This window comes from Aspergillus japonicus, assembly GCF_003184785.1.
Source record: "Aspergillus japonicus CBS 114.51 unplaced genomic scaffold BO86scaffold_36, whole genome shotgun sequence".
Lineage (NCBI taxonomy): Eukaryota > Fungi > Ascomycota > Eurotiomycetes > Eurotiales > Aspergillaceae > Aspergillus > Aspergillus japonicus.
Window position 1 is genome coordinate 129147 of NW_020291673.1, and position 22573 is coordinate 151719.

General features: G+C 51.8%; 7 protein-coding genes across 7 annotated transcripts; 3 read left to right on the top strand and 4 right to left on the bottom strand.

The window, feature by feature from the left end:
• Nucleotides 1-129: 129 nt before the first annotated feature.
• pre5 (proteasome core particle subunit alpha 6) lies at nucleotides 130-1352 on the top strand. The gene is made up of 3 exons (XM_025672391.1): nucleotides 130-265; nucleotides 354-465; nucleotides 600-1352. Exons 1-3 carry the CDS (start codon nucleotides 228-230, stop codon nucleotides 1239-1241), a joined length of 792 nt encoding a protein of 263 aa, XP_025526152.1. The 5' UTR covers nucleotides 130-227; the 3' UTR covers nucleotides 1242-1352.
• A 132-nt stretch (nucleotides 1353-1484) lies between these two features.
• Nucleotides 1485-2964, bottom strand: med6 (mediator complex subunit MED6). The gene is made up of 3 exons (XM_025670049.1): nucleotides 2791-2964; nucleotides 2355-2716; nucleotides 1485-2271 (listed from the first exon to the last, which is right to left on the bottom strand). The coding sequence occupies exons 1-3, from the start codon at nucleotides 2882-2884 to the stop codon at nucleotides 1723-1725; spliced, it is 1005 nt and encodes a 334-aa protein (XP_025526153.1). The 5' UTR covers nucleotides 2885-2964; the 3' UTR covers nucleotides 1485-1722.
• A 180-nt stretch (nucleotides 2965-3144) lies between these two features.
• Nucleotides 3145-6021, bottom strand: pabA (aminodeoxychorismate synthase pabA). The gene has a single exon (XM_025669094.1). It carries the CDS (start codon nucleotides 5878-5880, stop codon nucleotides 3388-3390), a length of 2493 nt encoding a protein of 830 aa, XP_025526154.1. The 5' UTR covers nucleotides 5881-6021; the 3' UTR covers nucleotides 3145-3387.
• A 238-nt stretch (nucleotides 6022-6259) lies between these two features.
• BO86DRAFT_411018 (histidine kinase-like ATPase domain-containing protein) lies at nucleotides 6260-12264 on the bottom strand. Its single transcript, XM_025674547.1, has 3 exons — nucleotides 11756-12264; nucleotides 6664-11697; nucleotides 6260-6604 (listed from the first exon to the last, which is right to left on the bottom strand). Exons 1-3 carry the CDS (start codon nucleotides 11881-11883, stop codon nucleotides 6535-6537), a joined length of 5232 nt encoding a protein of 1743 aa, XP_025526155.1. The 5' UTR covers nucleotides 11884-12264; the 3' UTR covers nucleotides 6260-6534.
• A 178-nt stretch (nucleotides 12265-12442) lies between these two features.
• Nucleotides 12443-17287, top strand: BO86DRAFT_365289 (TRAPPII-specific subunit TRS120; the record flags this gene model as incomplete). The annotated part of the gene is made up of 3 exons (XM_025670050.1): nucleotides 12443-12864; nucleotides 12965-13950; nucleotides 14006-17287. Exons 1-3 carry the CDS (start codon nucleotides 12699-12701, stop codon nucleotides 17285-17287), a joined length of 4434 nt encoding a protein of 1477 aa, XP_025526156.1. The 5' UTR covers nucleotides 12443-12698.
• A 277-nt stretch (nucleotides 17288-17564) lies between these two features.
• BO86DRAFT_390456 (Sec1 family protein) lies at nucleotides 17565-19911 on the bottom strand. The gene is made up of 3 exons (XM_025672392.1): nucleotides 19591-19911; nucleotides 18506-19531; nucleotides 17565-18434 (listed from the first exon to the last, which is right to left on the bottom strand). The coding sequence occupies exons 1-3, from the start codon at nucleotides 19708-19710 to the stop codon at nucleotides 17796-17798; spliced, it is 1785 nt and encodes a 594-aa protein (XP_025526157.1). The 5' UTR covers nucleotides 19711-19911; the 3' UTR covers nucleotides 17565-17795.
• A 112-nt stretch (nucleotides 19912-20023) lies between these two features.
• On the top strand, nucleotides 20024-22543 carry BO86DRAFT_390457 (lysophospholipid acyltransferase). The gene is made up of 4 exons (XM_025672393.1): nucleotides 20024-20203; nucleotides 20270-20314; nucleotides 20383-21501; nucleotides 21558-22543. The coding sequence occupies exons 1-4, from the start codon at nucleotides 20182-20184 to the stop codon at nucleotides 22049-22051; spliced, it is 1680 nt and encodes a 559-aa protein (XP_025526158.1). The 5' UTR covers nucleotides 20024-20181; the 3' UTR covers nucleotides 22052-22543.
• The last annotated feature ends 30 nt before the right edge of the window (nucleotides 22544-22573 follow it).

The following is a 22573-nucleotide window of genomic DNA, read 5'->3' on the forward strand; positions in this document are numbered from 1 at the left end:
CTGGCCTGGCCGTCACCGCGTCAGTTGCTCTCTGCCTGTCCGAACCTCCTCCACTACTAACTTACCTTACTATCACTCTATCTCCCCATCCCATCTTGCGCTTCATTCTTTTCTGTTCCCCCCCCCCCCCCCCACCACCACCCACCCCCTACTTCTTTCTTTGATCGGACTACTCTTCAATCCCCCGACTCTTCACTTAAACCCGATCCTCATCACATCCTCTCGCCATGTTCAGAAACAACTACGACAACGATGCCGTCACCTTGTATGTATTATCGCCAGCTTCTCTCATCCTTCCAAACTCAACGCAAATCCACCTCAGGCGCTGTGCTAATCAAGGACTATGCGCACAGCTCCCCGCAAGGTCGGATATTCCAGGTTGAATACGCACAGGAAGCCGTGAAGCAAGGATCTGTGGTGGTGGGACTGGTCAACAAGACACATGCCGTGCTCGTCGGCTTGAAGGTAAGGAAGGCTAGCTCAGCTACTTTCCCCCCTCCCCCAAACCTCATGAAGGGGTTTCCAATTGTTCTCCCCTATACAAAAAGACGACCTCACAAAGCTGACATCTTGCCCACCTTCTTTACCCCCCGTCCCAGCGTAATGCCGAAGAACTCTCGTCATACCAGAAGAAGATCATCGAAATCGACTCCCACATGGGCATTGCCATCGCCGGTCTCGCCTCGGACGCTCGGGTGCTCTCCAACTTCATGAAGCAGCAGTCGCTGGGTTCGCGGATGACCTACGGCCGCCCCTTGCCCGTCGACCGCATCGTCAGCCAGATCGGCGATCGCGCTCAAACGAACACCCAACATTACGGCAAGCGGCCCTATGGTGTCGGCCTGCTCGTGGCTGGCGTCGACGACGCCGGTCCCCACCTGTTCGAGTTCCAGCCCTCGGGCATGACCCAGGAGATGGTGGCCTGTGCCATTGGCGCCCGCTCCCAGATGGCCCGTACCTACCTCGAGCGGAACTTGGAGAAGATCGCCGGCTCCACGCGCGACGAGCTCATCACCCACGGCCTGCAAGCCCTCAAGGAGACCCTCTCCCAGGATAAGGAGTTGACGGTGGATAACACCTCCGTCGGCGTGGTGGGTCTGGCTCCCGAGGGGGCCAGGGGTAGGATCGAGAGCTTCAAGCTATACGAGGGTCAGCTGCTCGTACCTCTGCTGGACGCGTTGGAGCGGTTGGAAGCCGGCGAGGAGACGAAAGAGACCGAGACGATGGAGGTGGACTCATAGAGCGTGGGTTGGGGACGGTGCCACACCTAGCTTCGAGTCCTTTAGATGAATTTACCTTCGGATAGTTATAGTCATGAATCGGGATAATCTCATGTTACCCTATTACCTTCGTCAAACAAGAAGAGCCTGTAAGGTTAGATCATAGAGCAGCCATAGCTCTTGAGCATGCCATTGCCTACCGGAAGACTGAGAACTAGAATATACACATGAAGATCAGACTCAAGCTGAAGCAGGCACTGTTTCACATGGAGGAAACGATTGAAACCTCCCAGGTATTATGCACGGCATCCGATCCCCCTACAGAATATGTGCTTTAAAATACAATGCAAGCCGACGTGAATACGCAGAAGCAAAGCTTGCTCCAGCATGAATCCACTGAATGGCAAGTGCTTCACGACACACGTCCTAAGAATAGCTAGCACCCTTTAGCAAGCCTAGACCGATAACAAGTGAAACGGGTATCATATATCTCCCCCGGACCTCAACTCAGACCCCCCACCTTCACCTTCTTCTTCCTTGATTTACTGTCCTCCAACGCAGGGGCGGACGGCGTCGCAGCTCCCTTCTCCGAGCCCCTCCCCGGCGTGTCCACCCTGACCTGCGGCGTGGCTACTCGTGCAGCCGCTACACCACCGGCATTCGGCCCCTGTTTACTCGACCCAGCCGCCGCCGCCGCATCCCCGGCCTTGGACATGAGGAACGACCCCGGTTCGCCGACCAGCGGGTTCTCGTCCATGAACTCCTCCCCGTACCGCGTCAGCAGACTGAACGACTCCGCCAGCGTCCGGGTATCCTGGTATACGGAGCCGCCGGTCTGCGCCACCTGCGATCCGACCAGAGGCGCTTTCGTGGGCGCGTCGGGCATCGGCGTGTTCTCTTTGCTCTGCGGCGCTGCGGTGCCGGCTGCCTGGGCGGCGGAGTCGGGTTGTTTGGCCGACGGCGGGAGATAGGTGTGTCCGTGCGACGGCGTGAAGGTGGGCAGGGTGGATGCTGTTTTGAGGAGGCTGGTGAGAGAGGTCACGGCCGAGAGCTAATTTCAGGGTTCACGGAGTGAGCGGTTGAGAACAGACGCTTATTATGAAAGGATGGAAGGAGACAGGCAGGCAGCCTTACGATTCGGTTCCCAATGACACTTGCCACTGATGGTGCCATGTAGATGCAATCCCCGACGACAAAGTAGGTCGATAGGACTTCCACCTCGTCGTCTTGTCCGGCTCGCTTGTGCCGCGTCTGCTTCCGGATCACCCAGATGTTGGAGGGTTCGTGTGCGAATCGCCCGTCCGGTTGCGCGGCGGCCTGCAGCGGATCGTAGGAGACAATGAATTCAAGGCCCTGCATGGTGGCGAGCCGGCCTTCGAACGCCTCGCGGGTCTCGATGAATTGCCGGAAGGCTTCGTTGTAGTTGGCTTGGATGGCGAGGGAGGCATTGTTGGATGTGGGATCAAAGAAGGGGGATTCGGCGAAGTAGAAGAGAACTAGTCATTGGAGAGATGGTTAGTATAGATAGTGCGAAGGTACATCCTCTGCTTGCCGGGTACAAAGCGCATACTGTTGTTCGAATGGAGATAGCCTCCCATCATCTGCACGTGCGGCGGGGATCGCCATAGAATCTCCTCCAGCGAGGACTCGGGTGCGGTGGCCATGATGTTCGGTGAGCTCGCACGGGTTTTATATGGTTCTTGGAGTTTTGGGAAGCTATAAAATAAATGTGCTACGAGACTCTATCAGTGTCAAAGAAGTAACAGAGAACGAAGCTGGAGAGATCGTTCGAGGCAACTCTCCGCGGAGGTGACGATGTTTGGCGTGTTTGCATCCAACGTCGATCAGTCGCAGAATGCACTGTAATGTATACGGTAGGTAATAAAAAGGCTACAACTACAATGAGGCAGATGTGGATGGAAGGAGATATTGTAAGAATTTCTAAAAAAAAAAAAAAATCCTCGTGCTGTAATCGAACCGCAACATGCTAGTAGGGTATCTTGTTGAATAGAATCAGTGTGAAAACAAATCCGCCAAAGCTGCGGGCATCGCCTGCCCGAGATGCAAATAAGAACCAAACGCCGCACCGTATATGGTAGATGTTGAATGCGATCTTTTGCAACGTCTCTTCTGCAATCAATCAAAGTAAAGAACTGTATGAGGCCTGCTAGGCATTCTTTACGGGCCGGCAATCAAGCGGCACGAATGCACCAAGGACTGTTCTCAACTTGGTTAACATTTCCTCCCATTCGCCCTCAGCAGTGCTAAGAATGGTGACTGCGCCGCCTGCGCCGATGCGCCAGACCTGGTTGGCATCATCGTCGCTAGCACAAGTGAAAGCGGTGCGTATCAAAACCGAGAAGCTCCCACCGCCACCGAGGTCAAGAAACCCCATTGCACCAGAATAGACTCCCCGCTTTCGATCCTCAATCGAGGAAAGGTGCAAGCACGACCGTTCCTTCGGCGCACCGGTCATAGAGCCAGGTGGGAGACATTGTTGCAGCGCTGTGAGGCCATATGCTGACATGCCGTATGACTGTAGTTGTGGCATATCTTGAGCCGCAAAGCCAGGTCGATTGGGGACCACCTCTCCTATGACATGCGTGATCATTTGATAGACGCGCCCATGGTCTTCTACCTCGAGAAGCTTTTCCACATGAACCCCTCCCGAGCCACAGATACCATAGAGGTCGTGTCGGATGAGATCGGCTATCATGAGGTTCTCTGCCATCTCTTTGGTCGTGCCCAGGATTTCGCGCGCCTTTTCAAGAGTCATGTCGTTCGTCTTCCTCACAGTTCCTTTCATTGGTTTCATCTCCAACCGAGAGTGTCGGTCCCAGTTAAGGAAACATTCAGGGCTGCTGCTGACAACCTTGAGGTTTCCTAGTCTGGCATAAGCACTGAAGGCGGCAGGATTATGTTTCTGAAGACGCCGGTACATTTTCCAAGGAAACTCCTTGCGGCCACTATTGCTTTCTGCCGAGGGCAATGTCATGGTAGTCTCACAAGTAAGACATAGTTCGTACGATTCGCCAGCTAGGAGTTGTGCACGACAGGCATCGAATTGGTCCTGGTAGATTTGACGATCCGGGAATCGGACCACACCCTGCTCAAGAATGCGATCCAAAGATTGTGACTCTATCATCGTGCCTTCAGGTTCAGCGATTTTGTCAGAAGTGGCAAGCCTTTGAAGAGACAACAATGTCTCATCTAGCCATCCATCGGCCAAACCATCTGTCGCACAAGTAGACTGGATAGTGACGCGGCCCGTGTGATGATCAACGACCACGCTCCTTTCAGTCCATAATAGGCTGGCATCTGCAGGATCGCCCGAGGGACCACCGGCTCCTGAGGCATGCGTCCCTTGGAAGTCCTGTTCGTGGCTTCTTGGACGGGCAATGGAAGCCAGTCCCATTTCGTAAGAAAAGTAACCCAGAAAGCCGGCCCAAAATGGGACCGTGTCATCGCCCGTAAGTACTTTTTTGGCATCCATGAGAAACTGAAGTGCGTTCCAGAACCGAGATACTGACAAGCGATCCTCGATGGTGGTTTGGGGATCGCTGGTTGAGCTCTTTGCACTGCCGACTGATAACTTTTCTAAGAGCAGACGTTCGTTCTGCGCATAGTATTCGAGCCTCCAAGTGCTGTAGCTAGGTACAGATATGATGCTGTACCGGCCGTTGGACTTGAAAACGACAGCTGCCGACCCGGGATTGTTGAGAGCCTCGCAAATTGTTTCGGCTCCTAATTGCTGGGACTGGAAAGTTCGAAAGGAGGAGTGACTCGATGTTGATGCACTCCACTTTAACATAGTATGGACAATGTCCGGGATAGATGGCAAGTCACCGGATGACCTAGGAACGGCAATTGACATGTTGCTGTAGCTGCCTCGTCCGTTCAGTTTGTTGTATCGGAGAGCCGCATCCCACCACTTTTTGAGCAGTTCACTGCATGCTTTTCTATCTGACTTGCAGGATTCTGGGTGAAATTGAACGGCCCAGAATGGCTTGTTCCTATGGCGAACAGCCATTGGAATTCGGATCTGATGGGATGCGCCGTCTTGCTCAAGGGACAACCAGGCAAGGAGATCCAGATCTTGCGCAACAAACCCGTTGCGGTGACCGTCATCGGAGACCGTTGACTTCATTTCAGCGTACAGCGAGTGGTACAGCGTGACTTCCAGCTCCTGAACATCTCGGAAGATGTCCTCCTGTGCCGTCTGAACGCGACGGACCTGCCCATGAATGGGGTATGGAAGTCGACGAATCGAAGCCCCGTGGTGTAGACATAAACTCTGGAAGCCAAGACAGATTCCAAAAATAGGTAGTTGGTTTCTGCTATCCAGGTTCCAGATGTCTCTCATGATCCCCACGTCTTGAGGGATATGGGGATCGCCAGGACCAGGGCCAAGAACGACGGCCTCGAAACGCTGCACATAGTCGGCCATGTTGCCATTGGGCCATGATGAGTCAATTCTCAAGACTGTGACTGTGGCCTTGAGAACTTCTTCCAGCATGGCAACGACATTGTAAGAAAAGGAGTCATATGCATCAATGTACAATATGTTCCTGGGTGGGATTCCATATGAAGTAGCATCGTGACTTATAGTGGGTGTTTGGCCTTCGCTTGCTGACTCCCAGAATCCTAACGAGGGAGCCATAGTAGGACACAGAGATCTGAGAAGAAGTCTGCAGACAGACCCACAGTAAAATAACAGAAATTAGGATTAAGGCAAAAAGATATTTAGTAGTATGGGTGCATTCATTGACAGGAGGAGAAGGGGAGTAGAGGTGGATTAATTATCAGATAAAGAACGAAGATCGGGAAAAGATGCAGAATCCGCCACTCCGAGAGTGGCAACGCTAGTAGTCCGTAGTACAGTTGTACTTGTACAGTACAGTCCGTACGGAAAACACCCGCTCGGTTCCTGAAAGTACCGGAGGAAAACTTTAAGATCTTCTTCGGTCCGAACTTCATCGCCGCCACTTGTACATACATAGTATTAAAATATATGCATAGGTCTATCTATCCCTAGCCACCACAAATGTACATACATGATAACCATAAAACCAACCACTGAAAACGCCCTGCATCCTCTGGATTGGACTCGAGTACTCGACACTAGCTAGAGCTATATTATAGACGTAAAGTAAAGTAAATCATCTGACGCTTACTCTATGCCGGACGAATCCCATGATAGCATGCTCTAAAGCAGACACCACCATCATCATCATGTCTGTCTAAACTCAACTCAACAAAGACTTAACCAACGAGGCGACCAATGCCAATTCATCATCAACATCCGCTCGAGGTTTCAATTTCCCTCACTGGGGATCACAAGCTTGGCCGCAACTTTAGGGAAGTACTGCGCAACGAATCCTTCACTGCGCCATTGTTAGTTCCTGGGAATATCTTCCTGAGACCGAGGACGGAATGAACTCACGTGTAGAAACTGTGTGCGGAACTGTGATCCTCGACAAGATTATGCGCCAGTTCATGGCACAAGATCACCCACCAATAAATCAGTGCTTCGGATCGAGTGCCAGCAGAGTTCTGGAGTAGCTGCTTCTCGTGCAGCTGCTGGAAGAAGAAGTAGTTGCAAAAAATGCTACCGGCCCGATTGAAAGCAATGGTCTTTCCCGGGTCATAAAAGACGCTGATGATGTCGAAGCGTAGTGAAAAGACATCAGCACAGTCGATCAGCAGGGATGCGAAAACGTTGATTCCAAGACTATTCTTTGCCAGGAAAGCCGATCGGTCGGGAAGGGTTTTGACAAATAGCACATGGATGCCACAAGCAAGAGTAGCCACAAATTCAAGATCATGGCTTGGTTTCTCATCGCAGTAGGACTTGGTTTCTGTAACCTGATTCGTTTGTGGTCGGGTATAGACATCGGACGAACCATGGGGTCGACACGCCTGAACCGCCGAAAGCAATTCGGATTGCAGGCGATGAGGAGAGTTGGCAGCGACCGGTGCTTCCGGACGAGACTTTTGCTGTGGATCTTGGACGGAGTAAGGTGGAGGAGGTGTAGCATTTTCAGAGGGTCCAGGGACTGGCGTGTTCGAAGACTCCCCGTTGAGGGCATTCCAAGGCGACCGGTTACCCTCAAGCCCAAACCGCTTGGTCAAATTGGCCAGAAACCCGCGCGGCTTCTGGTTTTGAGCCTGATCCGACCTGTCAACCTGCAAATCACGGGAAGAATTTCTGCTCGAGGGAGAATCGGGGAAGTCGCCTGGCATAAGCTGCCGCTCATCTTCCGTTGTGTGCGAGCGTGTCTGACTCTGGCTCTGCACCTGAGTCTGGCCTTGAGCCCAGGCGGCTTCTCTTTCCTGCAAGCGGTGTCGTTCCTCCTCAAGCTGCTTCTGTCGCCTGTCTTCTGCCACCCTTGCTTCTTGGGCCTTCTGCTTGAGAATACGTTCGACATTGTACCCGCGAGCTTTCAACTCCAGGAGATCGGTCTTTAGGAGCATTTCCAGGGTCAGAGTCGAATGAAGCTTCGGTCTAGCAAGAATGAGATGCACCAGAGCCTGACTTATTTCATAAAGATCGTATCTGCCCGGGCATATCCACAACATCCAGTTCCGCGATGGCTGCTGGGTGATGATTGCACTTCGCTTCTGAGTATGAGATATACGCCGTCCCTTCAGAGATCGAGTGAGGGAAATGGATTGTACCACCTGGACTTGTAGATGTTTTTCGAGCCAGCGCACATCGTGTCGTATGGAATCCGACGATTGGTCATGCAGGAAGAGTCTCGTGCGTTCGTGAATCAACTTTTGTAATTTAGCTGCTGGACTCTGATCAGCTGCCACTGCACCCCAATGAGCGCGCTCTTCGACCAGGCTGCTCAGCGGCACTGCTCCCAAAGAAAGGTAGAAGTTCTCTAGAAGCTCTTCTTGTGGAGCGGCCAAAACATGTTCCTTGAACAAATTGAAACTTTGAAAGTCATCCACAACCACTGCATCCTTGGCGACGGTCAAAGTCCACTCCTTAATGCTCTGTTCTTCGTCTTCGTCTTCTGAGCCCGCGGCATCATTGCTGACATTCGCCTGAGCCAGAGACGTTATGTCTCTGCTGGATAGAAGGAACGCGGATCTTTTCATCTCCAGGAACAATTCTCGATCTTTCTTGAGCACCGGGAGATGCTCTGCAAGCGTTCTAAGCAACTTGAGATACTTATCTGCACTTTGAAAAGTTGCCGATACTCTTGCGGGCTCTCTTACTAGCATATGCGCAAGCTCTGTTTTCGTTGGCTCACGCTTGGAACCGACTGCCATAAGAAATAGATTGGCCTCCTGATCGAAATCGACGAAATCAAATATGTCCTTGTAATCCTCGCCTTCTCCCAGGTAACAGAGCTTGGGCGCCACGTGACGCACAGAAGACTTGTTGTCCATTGAGTCATGAGCAGTCGAGACGGGCACAATCTGAGCATTGCTAACACGATCGATGTCCCGGGATCTGAGCTCCGATACCCTTCCGGCAAGGTACTTGAATACCACCCGGGCGTCTCTTTTGTTAGATGGCGGCAGGCGCATAAGACAATCTAGACAATCGCTCAAAGCAGGATGCTCCTTTACTCCAAACTTCGAGGCATGCGGATGAAGATCCTTTCGGAGAATCTGAAAGCCAAATAGTGTAGCACCCTCTTCAGTAAAACATTTCCCAGGGGTGCTTAAAGTGTCCGACCCTTCGACAGGTAGGAATGGAACCTTGATTGCGCCACAGTCAAAGATAGCATAGCCGCTTGTATGATACTCAGCGATATAGTATGACATGGCTCTTGTGTGCAAACTCCAGTTCTTCTCTGAGGCTGCTCTCGCCATAGTATCAACTAAGTCTGCGGCGGATGGAGAAGCCCTCAAGCCAAGCATAGATAAAAATTTACCCTCATTGCTGCTAGGTAGATACTTTCCGGGCCACTGAATGATTGGCAATCCAAGCGCCCGAAGTGAATCTTTAGGCTCAAACAATTCGCATATCTTGTAGCGCGTTGTCTCAGCGCGCTTGGATTCATTAGAAGTCTGCCCATCGTGGTATTCAGCTGGGCAGAGGCTCGTATCCTTAAGCCTCTTGATATCCTTCGAAGGTATGTCTGCTTGAACGGATGCTAGATAGCGTATCAAATCGACATGGCTCCACCTCCGCTCGCTGCTGTTCCCTGAGTCCGAGGACTCAGATGAGTTCAGAAGACGTTCAAAAATAACTCCGAGTTCAACTGTTTTACGAACTCCTAATGATGCCAAAAACTTCTCCTTGACACCATTAAGACCATGGATAACAGGTAAATCATCGAACAGTCGAACAGAAGAAAAATATGTTTCGGGTGGAGTCTTCATCCCCAGCTTGGTTGGAATAATGGTCTTCGATTGCAGCACATTGCTCACTGTTTGCTTCGATGTCGGACTAAAGTACTCCCATTGCTTCGATATTACTGGAAGAACCTGCCCGGAGAATGACGGATTCTGAGTGATATCATGAGCTGCTGGGAGTATATTTCGATTGCCAGCATTCTCAACCAACCAAAGGATCCAGGTGACAACCTGTAATTCTGTCCATCCCATTGCCTCCAGCTCTCTGTTCCCAAGATTCTTTGTGAATTTAAATGGTGCCACTGATGGTGGCAAGGGCAAGCTTGCTGGTATTCTTTGCGGATTCAGAAAGCTGGCGATACCCGCAAAGACAATCAATTTGCCCTGTGAGTCGGCGCTCTCTTCGTCGCTTGCTACTGCAACACTAAGGATACTTTGAACGGAATAAGTATCGAGCTGACCCGCAACAGCCTTCCGACTGAGCCAGGCAAGAAACTCGTTGACTTGACTAGAGCGCAACGTAGTGCGCTCCAACTCTTTCTTGATGTCGGACACAGTGATGTCAGTCACCAGGCCAAAGTCTGTCAATTTCTTGACAAAATCTTTAGCACCTGTCACGAAAGCATCTGGCAAAACTGGAATCGAATCCATGAAACTGAGATCCTTGGGAGCTATGCGTGCTTGATGGCTCTGAATTACACCGCATGTTGACAGAACTTCAATCGAGGAGCTTTTGTTGCACGTCCAGAATGCGTCCTCTATTGTCTGCCCCAGCACTGAGGATGGGGTCGAATCACGAAATACAAATTGATTTGCGGTATGGATGGCCTCGGGGAGAATATCGCCTATATCATCTTTGCGGATCTTGGTTGAGTTGGAATCGTTCTTTCCGGGGTGTATCCTGGATTTTATGGATGCCATCTCCGCAGTCCAAGCAATACGACAGACAATGCCGGCCGCCCGTAGCATTTCAAGGTTCCACTTGCTAATATATCGAGTGTTGAGATCGATACTCTCCCTCTCGACCGTGGGAATCACAGAAGGTGCCGATATATGAGCGTTGAGGCCTGTTGTTTGATGGGTAGGGAAACCTATGAAGATCCTTCCATCTTTCGAAGGAAGTATAGAGGCAAGAATTTCCGACTCCAGGCCGGACGCTCTGGAGGCTAAAGTAGTATCATATGAAGGTGTCAAGATAGCGATTGTCGATTTCTTCGGCGGTGGTTTCCGAGTTGCTCTTTCAAGTTCACTACTCAATGATTGACTGACAGACGCTTGAATACTAGCAGTGTTGATGTGAAGGAAGACAGATGCCTTTGAGGTCTTGATCATCTCGCTGATGTCGCTTGTATTGTCATTGACTTCGGTCTTCAACGGCTTTTCCGAGGTTTTTTGGCCGGTGAGTCGTGAGAAGAAGGTGCGTAACGAGCCTGTAGTATCACGGAGGCCCTCGCTGAAAATGCTTGCATTTGGTTTCCATTCGACAACTCGCATCCACTCAGCGTCAACCTGGGCAACCTCCCGAGTAACCGACTGGATTTTCATCAGTCCGTGAGGCGTCTTTGTGTCGATGTCTCTTGGAATGACAAGGTCAACACTTGGGGCTGTCTTTTTGGAAAGTTGCAGCACTTTCCAGTCGTCTAGCCACAGCTCTATACCTTCGAGGCTGACAAAAGTAAGACTACTGGATAAGAACTGGCATAACTGCATCAGCGAAGGGATTGGGGTGGAGTCATTGCGATAGTCCAGAACGAACGTGGTCTCGGGATTGGCGTCTTCGTTCAGCTGTAATCGGCGTGTAAAAAGTGCGTTTCCTTTCCAATAGAAGGCCATTGCTTCCTTTCCGGATGATACAAAAGGCTCCTCACAATCGTCGAAGACACTGTAGAAGCCGACGCCAAATGCTCCAATTTTAGTTTCATCGGGATTTCCGTCAGCAATACGCTTCAGCCTTGACCAATCCTTTTCACTAAAAGGAAGACCGTTGTTCGATATGAGGAGGCGTTTGAGCGTATGATGGGAGATCGTATGCTTGATCAGGGTGTTCTCATCGGGAGCTGGAGGCAAGGGTACCGTGGTTGAAGGTATAGTCTCGAATTTGATAGTGACTTTCCTGGCATTCGCATCCGCGGCATTCTGTATCATTTCGCGCAGAACAGTCCTGTTCGTATGACATCAGCGATAATCCCTCGAGTCCAAGTCATTTTGGGAAATATTACCATTTGCCTGAGTATCGTGCAAGAACCTTCGAGATCAAACCCCTTGTGTCCACTGTAACCGCCTCTTCATCATTCCCGGATCCCAACGTGCGCGCTCTGAGCGCATTGAAATCGATCTTCTGCGCCATCTTCGCAGGCTGACAGGAAGAATATCACGGGCGAACGACCCGATGATTAAGGATGAGAACCTGCAAAAGTGATTATCTTCAAACGGATGCAACAGAGATTCCGAGGAGGATCAAGTTGTTGGACGACTTGAGGTCGATTGATATCCGTGGTGGCTGAAACCTGGGCAAAAGAAAGACAACAACGCAGAAGATCCTTCATTCCATGGCAACGCAGGCACCAGCGTATAAAAGCTTGTTTCAAACAAAGAAAGAGAGCTATAAACAGCACAGAGCGCACAGGGAAAAGAGGAAAAGGGGAAGAGTTTAGGGAATCGGGAGCAGGGATCCCTGTCTGACTGTAACCGAGTCCGATGGCGACTGGAGGTAAATGGTAAATGACGGAGACAACCGCGGAGTTAAACCGTTTATCAGGGAGCGGTTCCAAGTTGTTTCTTATCTGACTGAACTGAGGCAGCTGATAGGTTAGTCATACCTTATGTCAGCAGGGGGAGAGGGGCGGGCGGTCAACACTCCGACCATTCATCATTTCCGGGGTTGTTGTTCACCTGTTGTCGGTCATGCTTCGATGCATACTATCGTTTCCTTGGTCAAGATAACCCAAGACTATAATTACAGAATTACAGGGAGCCAAACCAGCGATATCTTGACCAGTACCTTCCTTCGTACCTACCAATTACTAACCATTGCGTCGTGCATAGCGCTTCGTATGACTTCCGGCCGTTTGGCCGTCTGCCCGCCTGCCCGCCTGCCCGCCGTGCTTGGAAGCAGCAGTCTTGAGCACAACGCGACTGCGTCGACCGTATCCGGACGACATAATGGGGGTCGATCCTCTCTCTCCCATTGCGCCTGTGCGTCTGAGGGCCCTTCTGCTGCCCATTGGCAAAATCAGGCGATCCCGGTTCCTGAGCTTTGCTGCAAGACTCCAAGCCGAGAATGTTGTCCGCTTGGGTGATATCAGTCCCGATGCGCGCCCAAATCGAAGTATGTTCACACATTGATTGCTATAGCGCCCCAAGTGATTGCACTCCCTCCCCATAGCAATAAACGAGAATCACACTAAACGGCTAATTTCTATCAATAGACATGTTCTCCCCGCTGGCGTTCCCTACTGGAATGATTCTTTATGATCTCACATATTCCGTACCGCCCACGTCCCACTTGGAATTGTTTCCCTTCGAGATATTCCGTGAGCCTTTGGTGGTAATTGCGATTGCCGATGGAGCAGAGCTCAGTGAAGATACAAAGAACGGGGAGAAAACCTCAGCGGTCGATCGGCCCCCAGAGCCAAGCGAACTGGAGCAACTTCGACAGGAACTGGAAACACTAAAGCAGACCAACCTGAGGGCCTTGGTACACCAGCTTCTGATATTTGACTATGATGGCGTGGAGAAATTGTTTAATGGCCCAGATAATGTTTCATGGGTGCCGCGACCTGAAGCGTCTAAGGCTACCACAATGAAAACGGTATTATGCGACATAACATCCTTGCTCCTATCCGAATTAGATGAGTTCGCCAAGACCATTCAAAGTATTCCTACCATCAATTCCCCGAGAGCATCATCTTGGGGTCCACATCGAGGGCCCGACATCCGCCCACGCCCAACAGATCGCCTATTTCATCGGATGACGATGCCTGCGCAGCTACCATCCAATCCCAACGGTGCATCAGAGTCGCGCCGGGGCTCTAATCAAGGTTCGCCTGCTCCCGGTGACCATGAGACGCCTACTACATTCGACGAAATAACCCGGTCAATTCAACTGGCCAACCGCTCCAACTCGATAAGCAAGCCACATTCGCTCCCATCGTCAAAAGAGCACAGTCGTGATCGCATGTCGGTAAGCGGCATGAGCGCAACAGACCGAACAAAAAACCGCATCAAAGGGCGTATAGGTGTGGTTGTTGGAACATTATTTCTCCAGGCAGGCAGATGGCCTGATGCTCTCAAAGAACTTGTCGAGGCTGCATCCAATGCAAGAGCCAGTAGTGACTATGTGTGGCATGCCAAAGCGCTGGAATCCATTCTTCTCTGTCTGCTGATGCTCGCTTGGGCTGGGATGGATTTTCAGGTATGTCACTTGGTATGAATTTTGCCGCTGATTGTTTGTCACTTACGCCGAAAAGATACCACCTGTATGCTACCCTGTCTCCGACAAGTCATCGAAGCTGTCATACAACACTACCTTCGACTCGGGCTCGTCCTCCGCAGGAAACCGGATCATATCTCTCCAAAACCTGTCCAACCTACTCCCAGACCTTTCGAACAATATACTGAATCTCTATAACCGCGCCGCTAACATCACCAATGAACCATTGCCTCAGCTAGTCTATTCTGAGACCGTCGTTCGTCTGGCAAGGTTATTGGCTGCCGCCCGAATTCGGGATGGTGCTTTGGACGATGTAGCCCTGAAGAATATCGTCACAAACGAGCCTCTGGTGCCGTTACTCCGCCCGGAGCGGCCCCGTGGGCTCAATATGCTTCGGAAGTCTGAGATTGCAAACTTCCTTTTCCGCGCATTACCTCTATCCCCTGGGTCAGATCTGCCTCCCACTGATGCTATACCTATCACTGTGGGTGTGATCTCCGTCTTAAATATTCTCGATCTACCACGAAAGAAGGCGTTTCTGCTACGAGAGCTTCTTTCGCTTATGATCCCCACCCTCGTGCAAGCGCGTAAGATTGGCGCAGCAGAAGTGGGGGTCCATCCTGCAGCTGGGTTGGCGTCTTTGACTGACACTGCGTTTGACATCAACGCTCTTGACCTTGGACCGGGAAACATGGAAGAAAGTATGCGTTCGCTACTCGCTGTCATAGGGGACACATATGGCGTGCAGCCATCGTCGTATTGCGAATGGGAAAAAAGACGATCATCTACTCTTAGTACCAACGATGCTTTCCCCGACTATGATTCCGTGGCTGCTATTGTCGAACGGTCTTTCCGGCATGCTAACCTGGATCAGTATGGGGATCTCAATCTTAAGATTGATGTTCTTAAGGCAGCTATCAGCTCATGTGAGGCACTTCCAGATTTTGATGGTGTGCTTCGTTTCACAGTCGAACTTCTTCAAACCATTCGAGGAGACCTGATGCTGGCAGAGACCCAACTCAACCCGCCTTGCCTGTCTCGTGATGAGCAGATTCGGCTCTTGAATAATATCAAAAGAACTGTTGGCGCGGCCAAAAAATTAGGCGCACCCGAGCTGGAAGCGGAATATTGGGATGACTTCTTGGTACGGGGTGTTGAGCTTTTGCCCCTCCCAGATCCTAGACGACCTGTTCGTCACTCTAAAACAGATCTGGATGCTGTCGCAGCGGATCGCGAAAAGTCAGCCAAGGATCCGTTCCTCTATAATCCCTTCGCGAAGGCAAATACTAAGGCTTCTGAGGTTCTGATGGTTGCGGGTGAATATGCGGCATTCCGAGTCTCGCTTCAGAACCCCTATGACTTCGAGCTAGAAATCGAGAAGCTTAGCCTGGATGGTGATGGCGTGCCTTTGGATGCTGTGGCAGAGTGGGTGCTCGTACCTCCTCTTTCCTTGCAAAAAATCACTGTCTATGGGCAAGCCCTTGAAGAAGGTGCGCTCAACATTACCGGCTGCATTGTCAAGGTTAGGCACTGCAGGGAGCGCAGGTTCCCAATCTTTCAGTCATTATGGAAGCCAGAGACAGAAGTGAAGTTCAAACGCACAGGGCTTGCTGCTAAGAAGCCTGCGGTGGATCGTCCTCTGTCCTGGAGTTCGACCACCGCCAGAGACGGTAAAACAATACCCAAGAAGGGCCCTGACACTTCGGCCTGCGAAGTCAAAGTCATTGGTAAACAACCATCTCTAGCAATTGAGTCGTTGTCTCTTTCTCAGTCCGCAATCATGGTACTCGAAGGCGAACTCAGCTCCTTCGACATTACGCTTCGCAATACGTCACCGTGCCCGCTTAATTTCATCTTATTCACTTTCCAGGACTCCACAACCAGACAGGTGCAGTCAGCGCTTGGCAACAAAGACCTCCTTCCTGTTGAAATCTATGAGCTGGAATTGAACCTTACCAGACCTGCGCTGCGCTGGCGCCGACAAGGTTCGAATCCTGAAGACTACTCGATCCCGGCAGGTCAAAGTGCTACATTTACCATCGAAATCATCGGAAAGCCCGGCTTGCAGGACACTACCGTTCAAATCGATTATTCGTACCTTGGTATGTCGGACGGCGGTTTGCCCGATGTCTTCTATACCCGCCAACTGTTTGTCCCACTTACTGCTACGGTCAATGCCAGTGTTGAGATCGCACGGTGTGATATCTTACCACTCAGTAGTGATTTTGCCTGGTGGAATCGTAAGAATGGTATTGTGGAAGGCGAAGCTGAGGATAGCCAATCTCTTGATTCCGGTGCTATCTCACCGGTCCTGTCCCATCTTGCCCACGGCAAGTACGGACCTGATCACTGCATCTGCCTACTAGACCTGCGCAATGCCTGGCCCAACCCTTTGTCCGTGTCCTTGAAGGTCCAGGAGCAGCCTGTGGAGTCTGAGCAGGTTGCAACCCACGACGTTTCTGCTGACTCGGAGGGCCAGTATACTGTGCATGGAGAACTTCAACCGGGTCAAACATCTCGCTTCGTTCTCGTACTTCCTCGGGTGCATCTAGAAAACCCCCACGCATCAATCCCCATACTGAACACGGGCATGAAGCGTCAGTTCGTCGTCAGCGCCCACAAGCTTTCCTTCGACGCCGAGGCGGCCTCCCGCGAAGCATTCTGGTATCGCGAAGAGCTCCTCCGCCGGGTATCCGGACACTGGAAAGAGAAAGCCGGCGGACGCGTTGGGATCGTCGACCTTCGCAACCTCCGTTTCAACGCCCGCATGGTCGACGCCTTCCGATCTGACGATATCGGCGTGACCTACGCCCTGGAACCCTTGCTGCCGGATGAGTCCACCAGTACCGCGGCCGTGCGCACTGGGAACTCCAAGTACGACGTCCGAACGGACGAGCTGCTGAACCTCACCGTCACGGTTCTCAACCGCTCGAACAGACCCCTGCACCCACTCCTGCGGCTGCAGCCCAGTCTCCGCCACCAGCCCAGCAACGTGGCCCTGGACCTCTCACGGCGGCTCGCCTGGACTGGCATGCTGCAGCAGGTACTCCCTGTTCTTAGTGGCGGGGAAAGCACGACCGCCACCGTCGGCGTCACGGCTCTTTGCCGGGGCGAGTATGAGTTCGGCGCAACCGTAGAGGAGCTTCGGCTCCTGGCGCCCACGTCGGAGCCTGGAGGCGAGGCCCATTCGGCGGCGGCGGCGCAAGCCGCCTTCCATGACGTCGATGGTATCATCACCGATACGTTCGGTGCGGATGTGGCCAAAAAGCGTCGGATCTGGCACGCCAAAGAGACCTGTGTTATGAACGCTCATGAATGAAACGCCAAGCGATCGGAGGATAGGAGCACACAGTGAATAAATAGATGGATAAACGCTTCCCGTGATTCAGCTTCTGTATAAGGAGAACTGTTTCTTTAGACATAATACATATATACCCTCTCTGTCTCTCTCCTTCTCCTGTTCCTGATTGTGTTTTCATGCAGGCTGTCGAGATGATTAAGCATGCTTCTCGCGCTTCGGACTAATGCTTTGGATAGCCCCTTCTAACGACGCTACAACTGTACCCTCAAAGTGATCGATGATGTTGGCTAATATCCCGATGTCATATGATTCACATTACCCTATGCAAGCTTTGTAAATACCTACAATAGTCTTACTCTTAGTGATTGCGCCTCATGTCAGTACAGCCCCGCTCAGCTGCACAGCCGCCGCGACCTTGATAGCGAGATTCGCAGAGTCCAAACTGACGGTACGAAGCGCAAAGGAGCATGCATGCAACAGATGAAGAATAAAAGATATATTAATAATGGAGCCCCCCTGGATATACCTAATGCCCGATCGCCCTCTGCAACCGTCCAGCGGCAGTCGAGGGCCCGGGCTCGGGCCAACCGCTCACAGCATCATCAACTTCTTCCAGGAAACTTGTGCTGTTGTGAATGGCTGTGCCACCCAGAACCACCCGCACGCCAGGCGAGCTAGCGTTGACTTGGGCGACCATTTTGGCTTCTTCGTAGGTTGCGCCACCAACCATGAAGATTATTATGTCCTGAGGCTTGTCTCGGGTATGGCCCCCACCCTCGAGAAAGGGGTACTGGAGTTCCCGCAATCGACCTTTGATCAGGTTCTGAAGAGTGGCTTCTAAGCGCGGAGAATGTTGCGTGTAGACGTTCTCTACGCCTTTGAGTCCCTTGAAGCGATCTCGTGCACCAGAGAACAAGGAGGTGGACTCGAACAAGTCTGAGAAGCCACCAGCGACCGGAGGCGCCTGCAAGGAATGGTGATAAGCGAGTAATTTGGGGATGATGTTGACTTTGTACGAAGGAACATCGCCCGCAGTGACCAGAAGGTCAAGGAGAATTGGAAGAGCATTGTTGGGCTGCTTTTCGTACCGTATGGCATACAATGCCACTAAGCGTAACTTGCTCTCAGCTGACACCTTTGGTAATTGTATTACCCTTTGGAGATTCTGTAAATATGTGGTCAACCGGGTGTCCTTGGGTGCTAGGCCATTTCAGATGTAACCATCTTGATGCATACCTTGAGGTCATTCGCGTGGTTGTCATTACAAGCCAAACTCTGTTCCAACTCACTCACGTCAAGAAGATCCTCTTCCCCCACGCGCCTACTCAGCTCGCCAACCAAGGTAACATGCTTGCTAACATTCCCGGAAAGCTTGCGGAATTCGGGATAGTCTTCAACAAAACGTTTCATGTCTGCAATCGACTCGATGTTCATTGTGCTGTGCGTCTTCGCCTGATATTGCTCGACGTATTCTTTAATGTTCTGGCCCAGATCGCCGAAATTCTGATACATATTCTTCTTGAAGAACGGATCCTGGTCTTGAGAAAGAACGATTTCCCGCAGCTCCGGTCGGATCTCGGGCACGTCTCTCAGATCCACTCGACCATTGTGAATGCCCATCAATTCATGCACCATGGCCTGGTAAGTCCATTGTGTGAGTAGCGGGGTGATGGGATCATCTCGACGGTCCAAGATCAATAGTATCGGCGGCGTATCCGTCTTGCGAAAATTGAATAGCTGTTCCTCTTGGGTCAACTGGTAGCGGACCTCAGTGGCCAGCTTCTTGGCCAACAAGCTGTTCTTTTCGTAACGAATCAACGGGTTCTTTTTCAGGGATAATAAGATCGCAATGACGCCTTCGGTAGCTCTCTGTAGGGCATCGGGGTTCCACAAATCTGGCGACTGGCCCCATAACCGCTGCTGGGGGTATCCCAGGTTCAAGGAGCACAGATCCGGGTTGATCACGAGGAAATCTGCGAAGTGCTCCTGGACCAGGCGAACGACTTCGTGAGAGTCAGCTTCGGCAAGCCTCTCGAGTGACGATTTGCGGATGATATTGCTGAGGTAAATATAGTACTCCCCGTACTTCGGTTCGCGGAGCTCGTCGATCAGGAATTGGATCGAGGTGGGGGATGGTCGTACGAAGCACAGGCATCGTAAATGTCGCATTCGTTCGCGAGAAGCATTATCGAGCCGATCAATCAGATAGACTTCATGGTTCAACAGTGCGGATTGAGTAATGGCGGTGGAGACAATGGGGACCTATTCCAGAGCCGTTAGCACATACGGTGTCTATTCGACACGATCCGCGCAAGTCCCACTGTCTCACTGTCAAGGAGCAAGATCTTCATCTTGGCCGAGGACGAAGGGCCCGAAGCCGAAGAGTCGCCTGCGGTGACCATCTTGGAGATGTATCCCGAGACCGCGGCAACAACGTCCATGTTCGGCGACCGGAAGTGGTTGGGATGGGGAAAGTGGGGAAAGAGGAGGGAGTGCAAAGATGAAACTCAGGGATCAGAACCAGAAGAAATTGGCGACATCAAGGACGATGCAAATAGCAAATAGGGGCGCGCGTGAGCGACAAGAAAGACAGAAAGACGTTGGGGTGGAAATGGGGACGGGTTGTTGACACGGAAGTGGAGTGGAGATGGAGGAGAAAGGGAAGAAAGAAGACGATGCCAAGTAGCGGGAGGAAAACAGATGACGATGCCTGCCCATGTGATGTTTTTCGCATCTCAACACTTTTCGGTGGCTTTTTTTTCTCTCTTTTCTTTTTCCCTTTCTTCTTCTCCTTCTTCTCGATGTTGTTGTTCACCGCACTCATGCATCTCTCATTTCCTTTCTATTAACTAGCATTAATCCCCATTATCCTACAACTACTCAGTTATTCCCTCTATTCCACCTGCAACATTATGTTGCCCTTTATAGATCTCCGTATGTCGCTCTCCGCCAACTTTTTCCCCCATAGCTTCTGGTAGACTGACCCCCCGTTGGCGCCAGTGTTCGACTATCCCGCAAGGGCAACAGGAGCTTCCATTGATGAGCGTATGTTTCTACTCTATTGTGCTTGCGCGCAGTGCTGATTCCGCGGTTGTTTGGTTCCCTCGGCACAGTCAAGCTCATTGCGTCATTCCTCCTCTCATATCCTTTGGCCGGCCTGTTGAAGCGAATTCCCGATGCTCAACCCTGGAAGAAGAATGTTTTCATCATCGCCGTATCGCTATTCTACATTGTTGGCCTCTTCGATTTGTGGGATGGTCTCCGCACGTTGGCCTATAGCTCCGCTGGTATCTACCTGATCGCCTACTACATCGATGGATCATTGATGCCATGGATCGGTTTCGTCTTTCTGATGGGCCACATGTCCATCAATCACATCTATCGCCAAATTCTCGACGATGCGCAGGTCGTGGATATTACAGGCGCTCAGATGGTCCTGGTCATGAAGCTTTCCGCGTTTTGCTGGAACGTTCATGATGGTCGGTTGCCGCAAAGCCAGCTCTCCGATGCCCAGAAGTATGCCGCGATCACTCAGTTCCCGAGGGTTCTGGATTATCTGGGGTATGTGCTCTTCTTCCCATCTCTTTTCGCTGGCCCGGCTTTCGATTATGTCGACTACCGCCGCTGGATTGACACGACTCTGTTTGATGTACCTCCTGGAACCGATCCGTCCAAGGTGCCCCCGACCCGGAAGAAGCGAAAGATCCCCAGAAGCGGCACGCCTGCTACGAAGAAAGCTATAGTTGGCTTGGTCTGGATTCTGGTCTTCCTGCAATTAGGCTCCTTGTACAACCAAGATACCTTACTCAGAGAGGGCTACATGAATTACTCCTTCCTCAGACGGGTCTTCATAATGCACATGGTCGGCTTTGCCGCCCGATGCAAGTACTATGGCGTCTGGTCGCTGACAGAGGGTGCCTGCATCCTCTCTGGAATGGGATACAATGGCTTCGACCCTAAGTCGGGCACGGTCTTCTGGAACCGGCTCGAGAACGTTGATCCCTGGAGTCTCGAGACAGCCCAGAACTCCCACGGCTACCTAGGCAGCTGGAACAAGAACACTAACCACTGGCTGCGGAACTACGTCTACCTGCGCGTCACTCCTAAGGGCAAGAAGCCTGGATTCCGCGCCAGCATGGCCACTTTCACCACCAGCGCATTCTGGCACGGCTTCTACCCCGGTTACTACATGACCTTCGTTCTAGGCTCCATCATTCAGACCGTCGCTAAAAGTAAGAGCCCAGATTCTTCACCTACTGCGGGAACTTTTATACTGATCGAACCCCAGAATTCCGCCGTCATGTCCGGCCCTTCTTCCTCACTCCCGATGGCAGCAAGCCTGGGCCCTACAAGCGCTATTATGATGTTATGAGCTGGCTCGTCACTCAGATTACCATGTCCTTCACGGTGATGCCCTTCATCTTCCTCTCCTTCGGCACCTCGGTCGCCGTCTGGCGCAGCGTCTACTTTTACGGCATCGTCAGCAATCTTCTCTCGATCGTCTTCTTCGCCAGCCCCGCCGGGGCGATCCTCATCAAGAAGCTCAAAGCCCGCGGCACCAGTCGCCCGCCACACGGCCCCCGCACGGCCAGCACCGAGTCGCTGCAACAACCGCCAACCCTCGGTCTCCCCAGCGACGCCATGCAGGAATTCGATGACGCCGTCCAGGAGATCATGGCCGAGATCGAGTCCCGTCGCAGACGCGGCAGTGTCGTCACTATGCCCACGGGCGAAGAGCTGAAAGTCGCCGTCGAGAGCAAGATCGGGCGTAAGCTTCCCTGATTTCCAGGATCCTTCTATACCCTTGGGAGGTGGGAATGCATTGTATGGATGGGTCATCCATGGCTCCCTTTACATGGTCGTCGCCTTCCCTTTCGTTATGTTCTCTTCTGTGTCACTTGCACTCCAGTGCGAATTTAATGCAGTCAGATGGATTCTTCATCGCGTGGCCATTCAAGGGCCGGTGACTTATGGGCGGGCTGGATGGGCGGGGCTGGGTAAGTTGGCCACCGCAGCTGATTCAGCGCCGACTGCGTGATAGACAAGGACTATCGCCCTCATTTAGAACTTACTTTGTAACTTTAGATTTTGTGTTTTGGCTCCCGGCGCTCGTGGTTGCGCAGATCCATCTCGGGTCTTTTTGTATCAGTATTGAGCGACGCAACTTGATATGTGACGTTTTGGAGTCTAGTTGATTGGTTTCTTGTGCCATGGCATAGTGTCCGTGACCTGTCACTGTACAAGCTGAGTAACCTTCTCCGTATCCGTTATCCAAGAGCTCGCCTACCATCTAGATGATCTACT

Bases quoted from the DNA above. Each gene is read 5' to 3' on its own strand.
- pre5 (XM_025672391.1), top strand. From the start codon at position 228: ATGTTCAGAAACAACTACGACAACGATGCCGTCACCTT. The intron at 266-353 runs GTATGTATTATC...CTATGCGCACAG, and splicing joins GACAACGATGCCGTCACCTT to CTCCCCGCAAGGTCGGATAT. The intron at 466-599 runs GTAAGGAAGGCT...CCCCCGTCCCAG, and splicing joins CCGTGCTCGTCGGCTTGAAG to CGTAATGCCGAAGAACTCTC.
- med6 (XM_025670049.1), bottom strand. From the start codon at position 2,884: ATGGCCACCGCACCCGAGTCCTCGCTGGAGGAGATTCTATGGCGATCC. The intron at 2,717-2,790 runs GTATGCGCTTTG...TCCAATGACTAG, and splicing joins CTATCTCCATTCGAACAACA to TTCTCTTCTACTTCGCCGAA. The intron at 2,272-2,354 runs GTAAGGCTGCCT...CCCTGAAATTAG, and splicing joins GTGTCATTGGGAACCGAATC to CTCTCGGCCGTGACCTCTCT.
- pabA (XM_025669094.1), bottom strand. From the start codon at position 5,880: ATGGCTCCCTCGTTAGGATTCTGGGAGTCAGCAAGCGAAGGCCAAACA.
- BO86DRAFT_411018 (XM_025674547.1), bottom strand. From the start codon at position 11,883: ATGGCGCAGAAGATCGATTTCAATGCGCTCAGAGCGCGCACGTTGGGA. The intron at 11,698-11,755 runs GTAATATTTCCC...TCATACGAACAG, and splicing joins GCACGATACTCAGGCAAATG to GACTGTTCTGCGCGAAATGA. The intron at 6,605-6,663 runs GTGAGTTCATTC...ACAATGGCGCAG, and splicing joins TCCGCACACAGTTTCTACAC to TGAAGGATTCGTTGCGCAGT.
- BO86DRAFT_390456 (XM_025672392.1), bottom strand. From the start codon at position 19,710: ATGGACGTTGTTGCCGCGGTCTCGGGATACATCTCCAAGATGGTCACC. The intron at 19,532-19,590 runs GTGGGACTTGCG...GCTCTGGAATAG, and splicing joins TGCTCCTTGACAGTGAGACA to GTCCCCATTGTCTCCACCGC. The intron at 18,435-18,505 runs GTATGCATCAAG...ACATATTTACAG, and splicing joins ACCACGCGAATGACCTCAAG to AATCTCCAAAGGGTAATACA.
- BO86DRAFT_390457 (XM_025672393.1), top strand. From the start codon at position 20,182: ATGTTGCCCTTTATAGATCTCC. The intron at 20,204-20,269 runs GTATGTCGCTCT...CGTTGGCGCCAG, and splicing joins GTTGCCCTTTATAGATCTCC to TGTTCGACTATCCCGCAAGG. The intron at 20,315-20,382 runs GTATGTTTCTAC...CCCTCGGCACAG, and splicing joins AGGAGCTTCCATTGATGAGC to TCAAGCTCATTGCGTCATTC.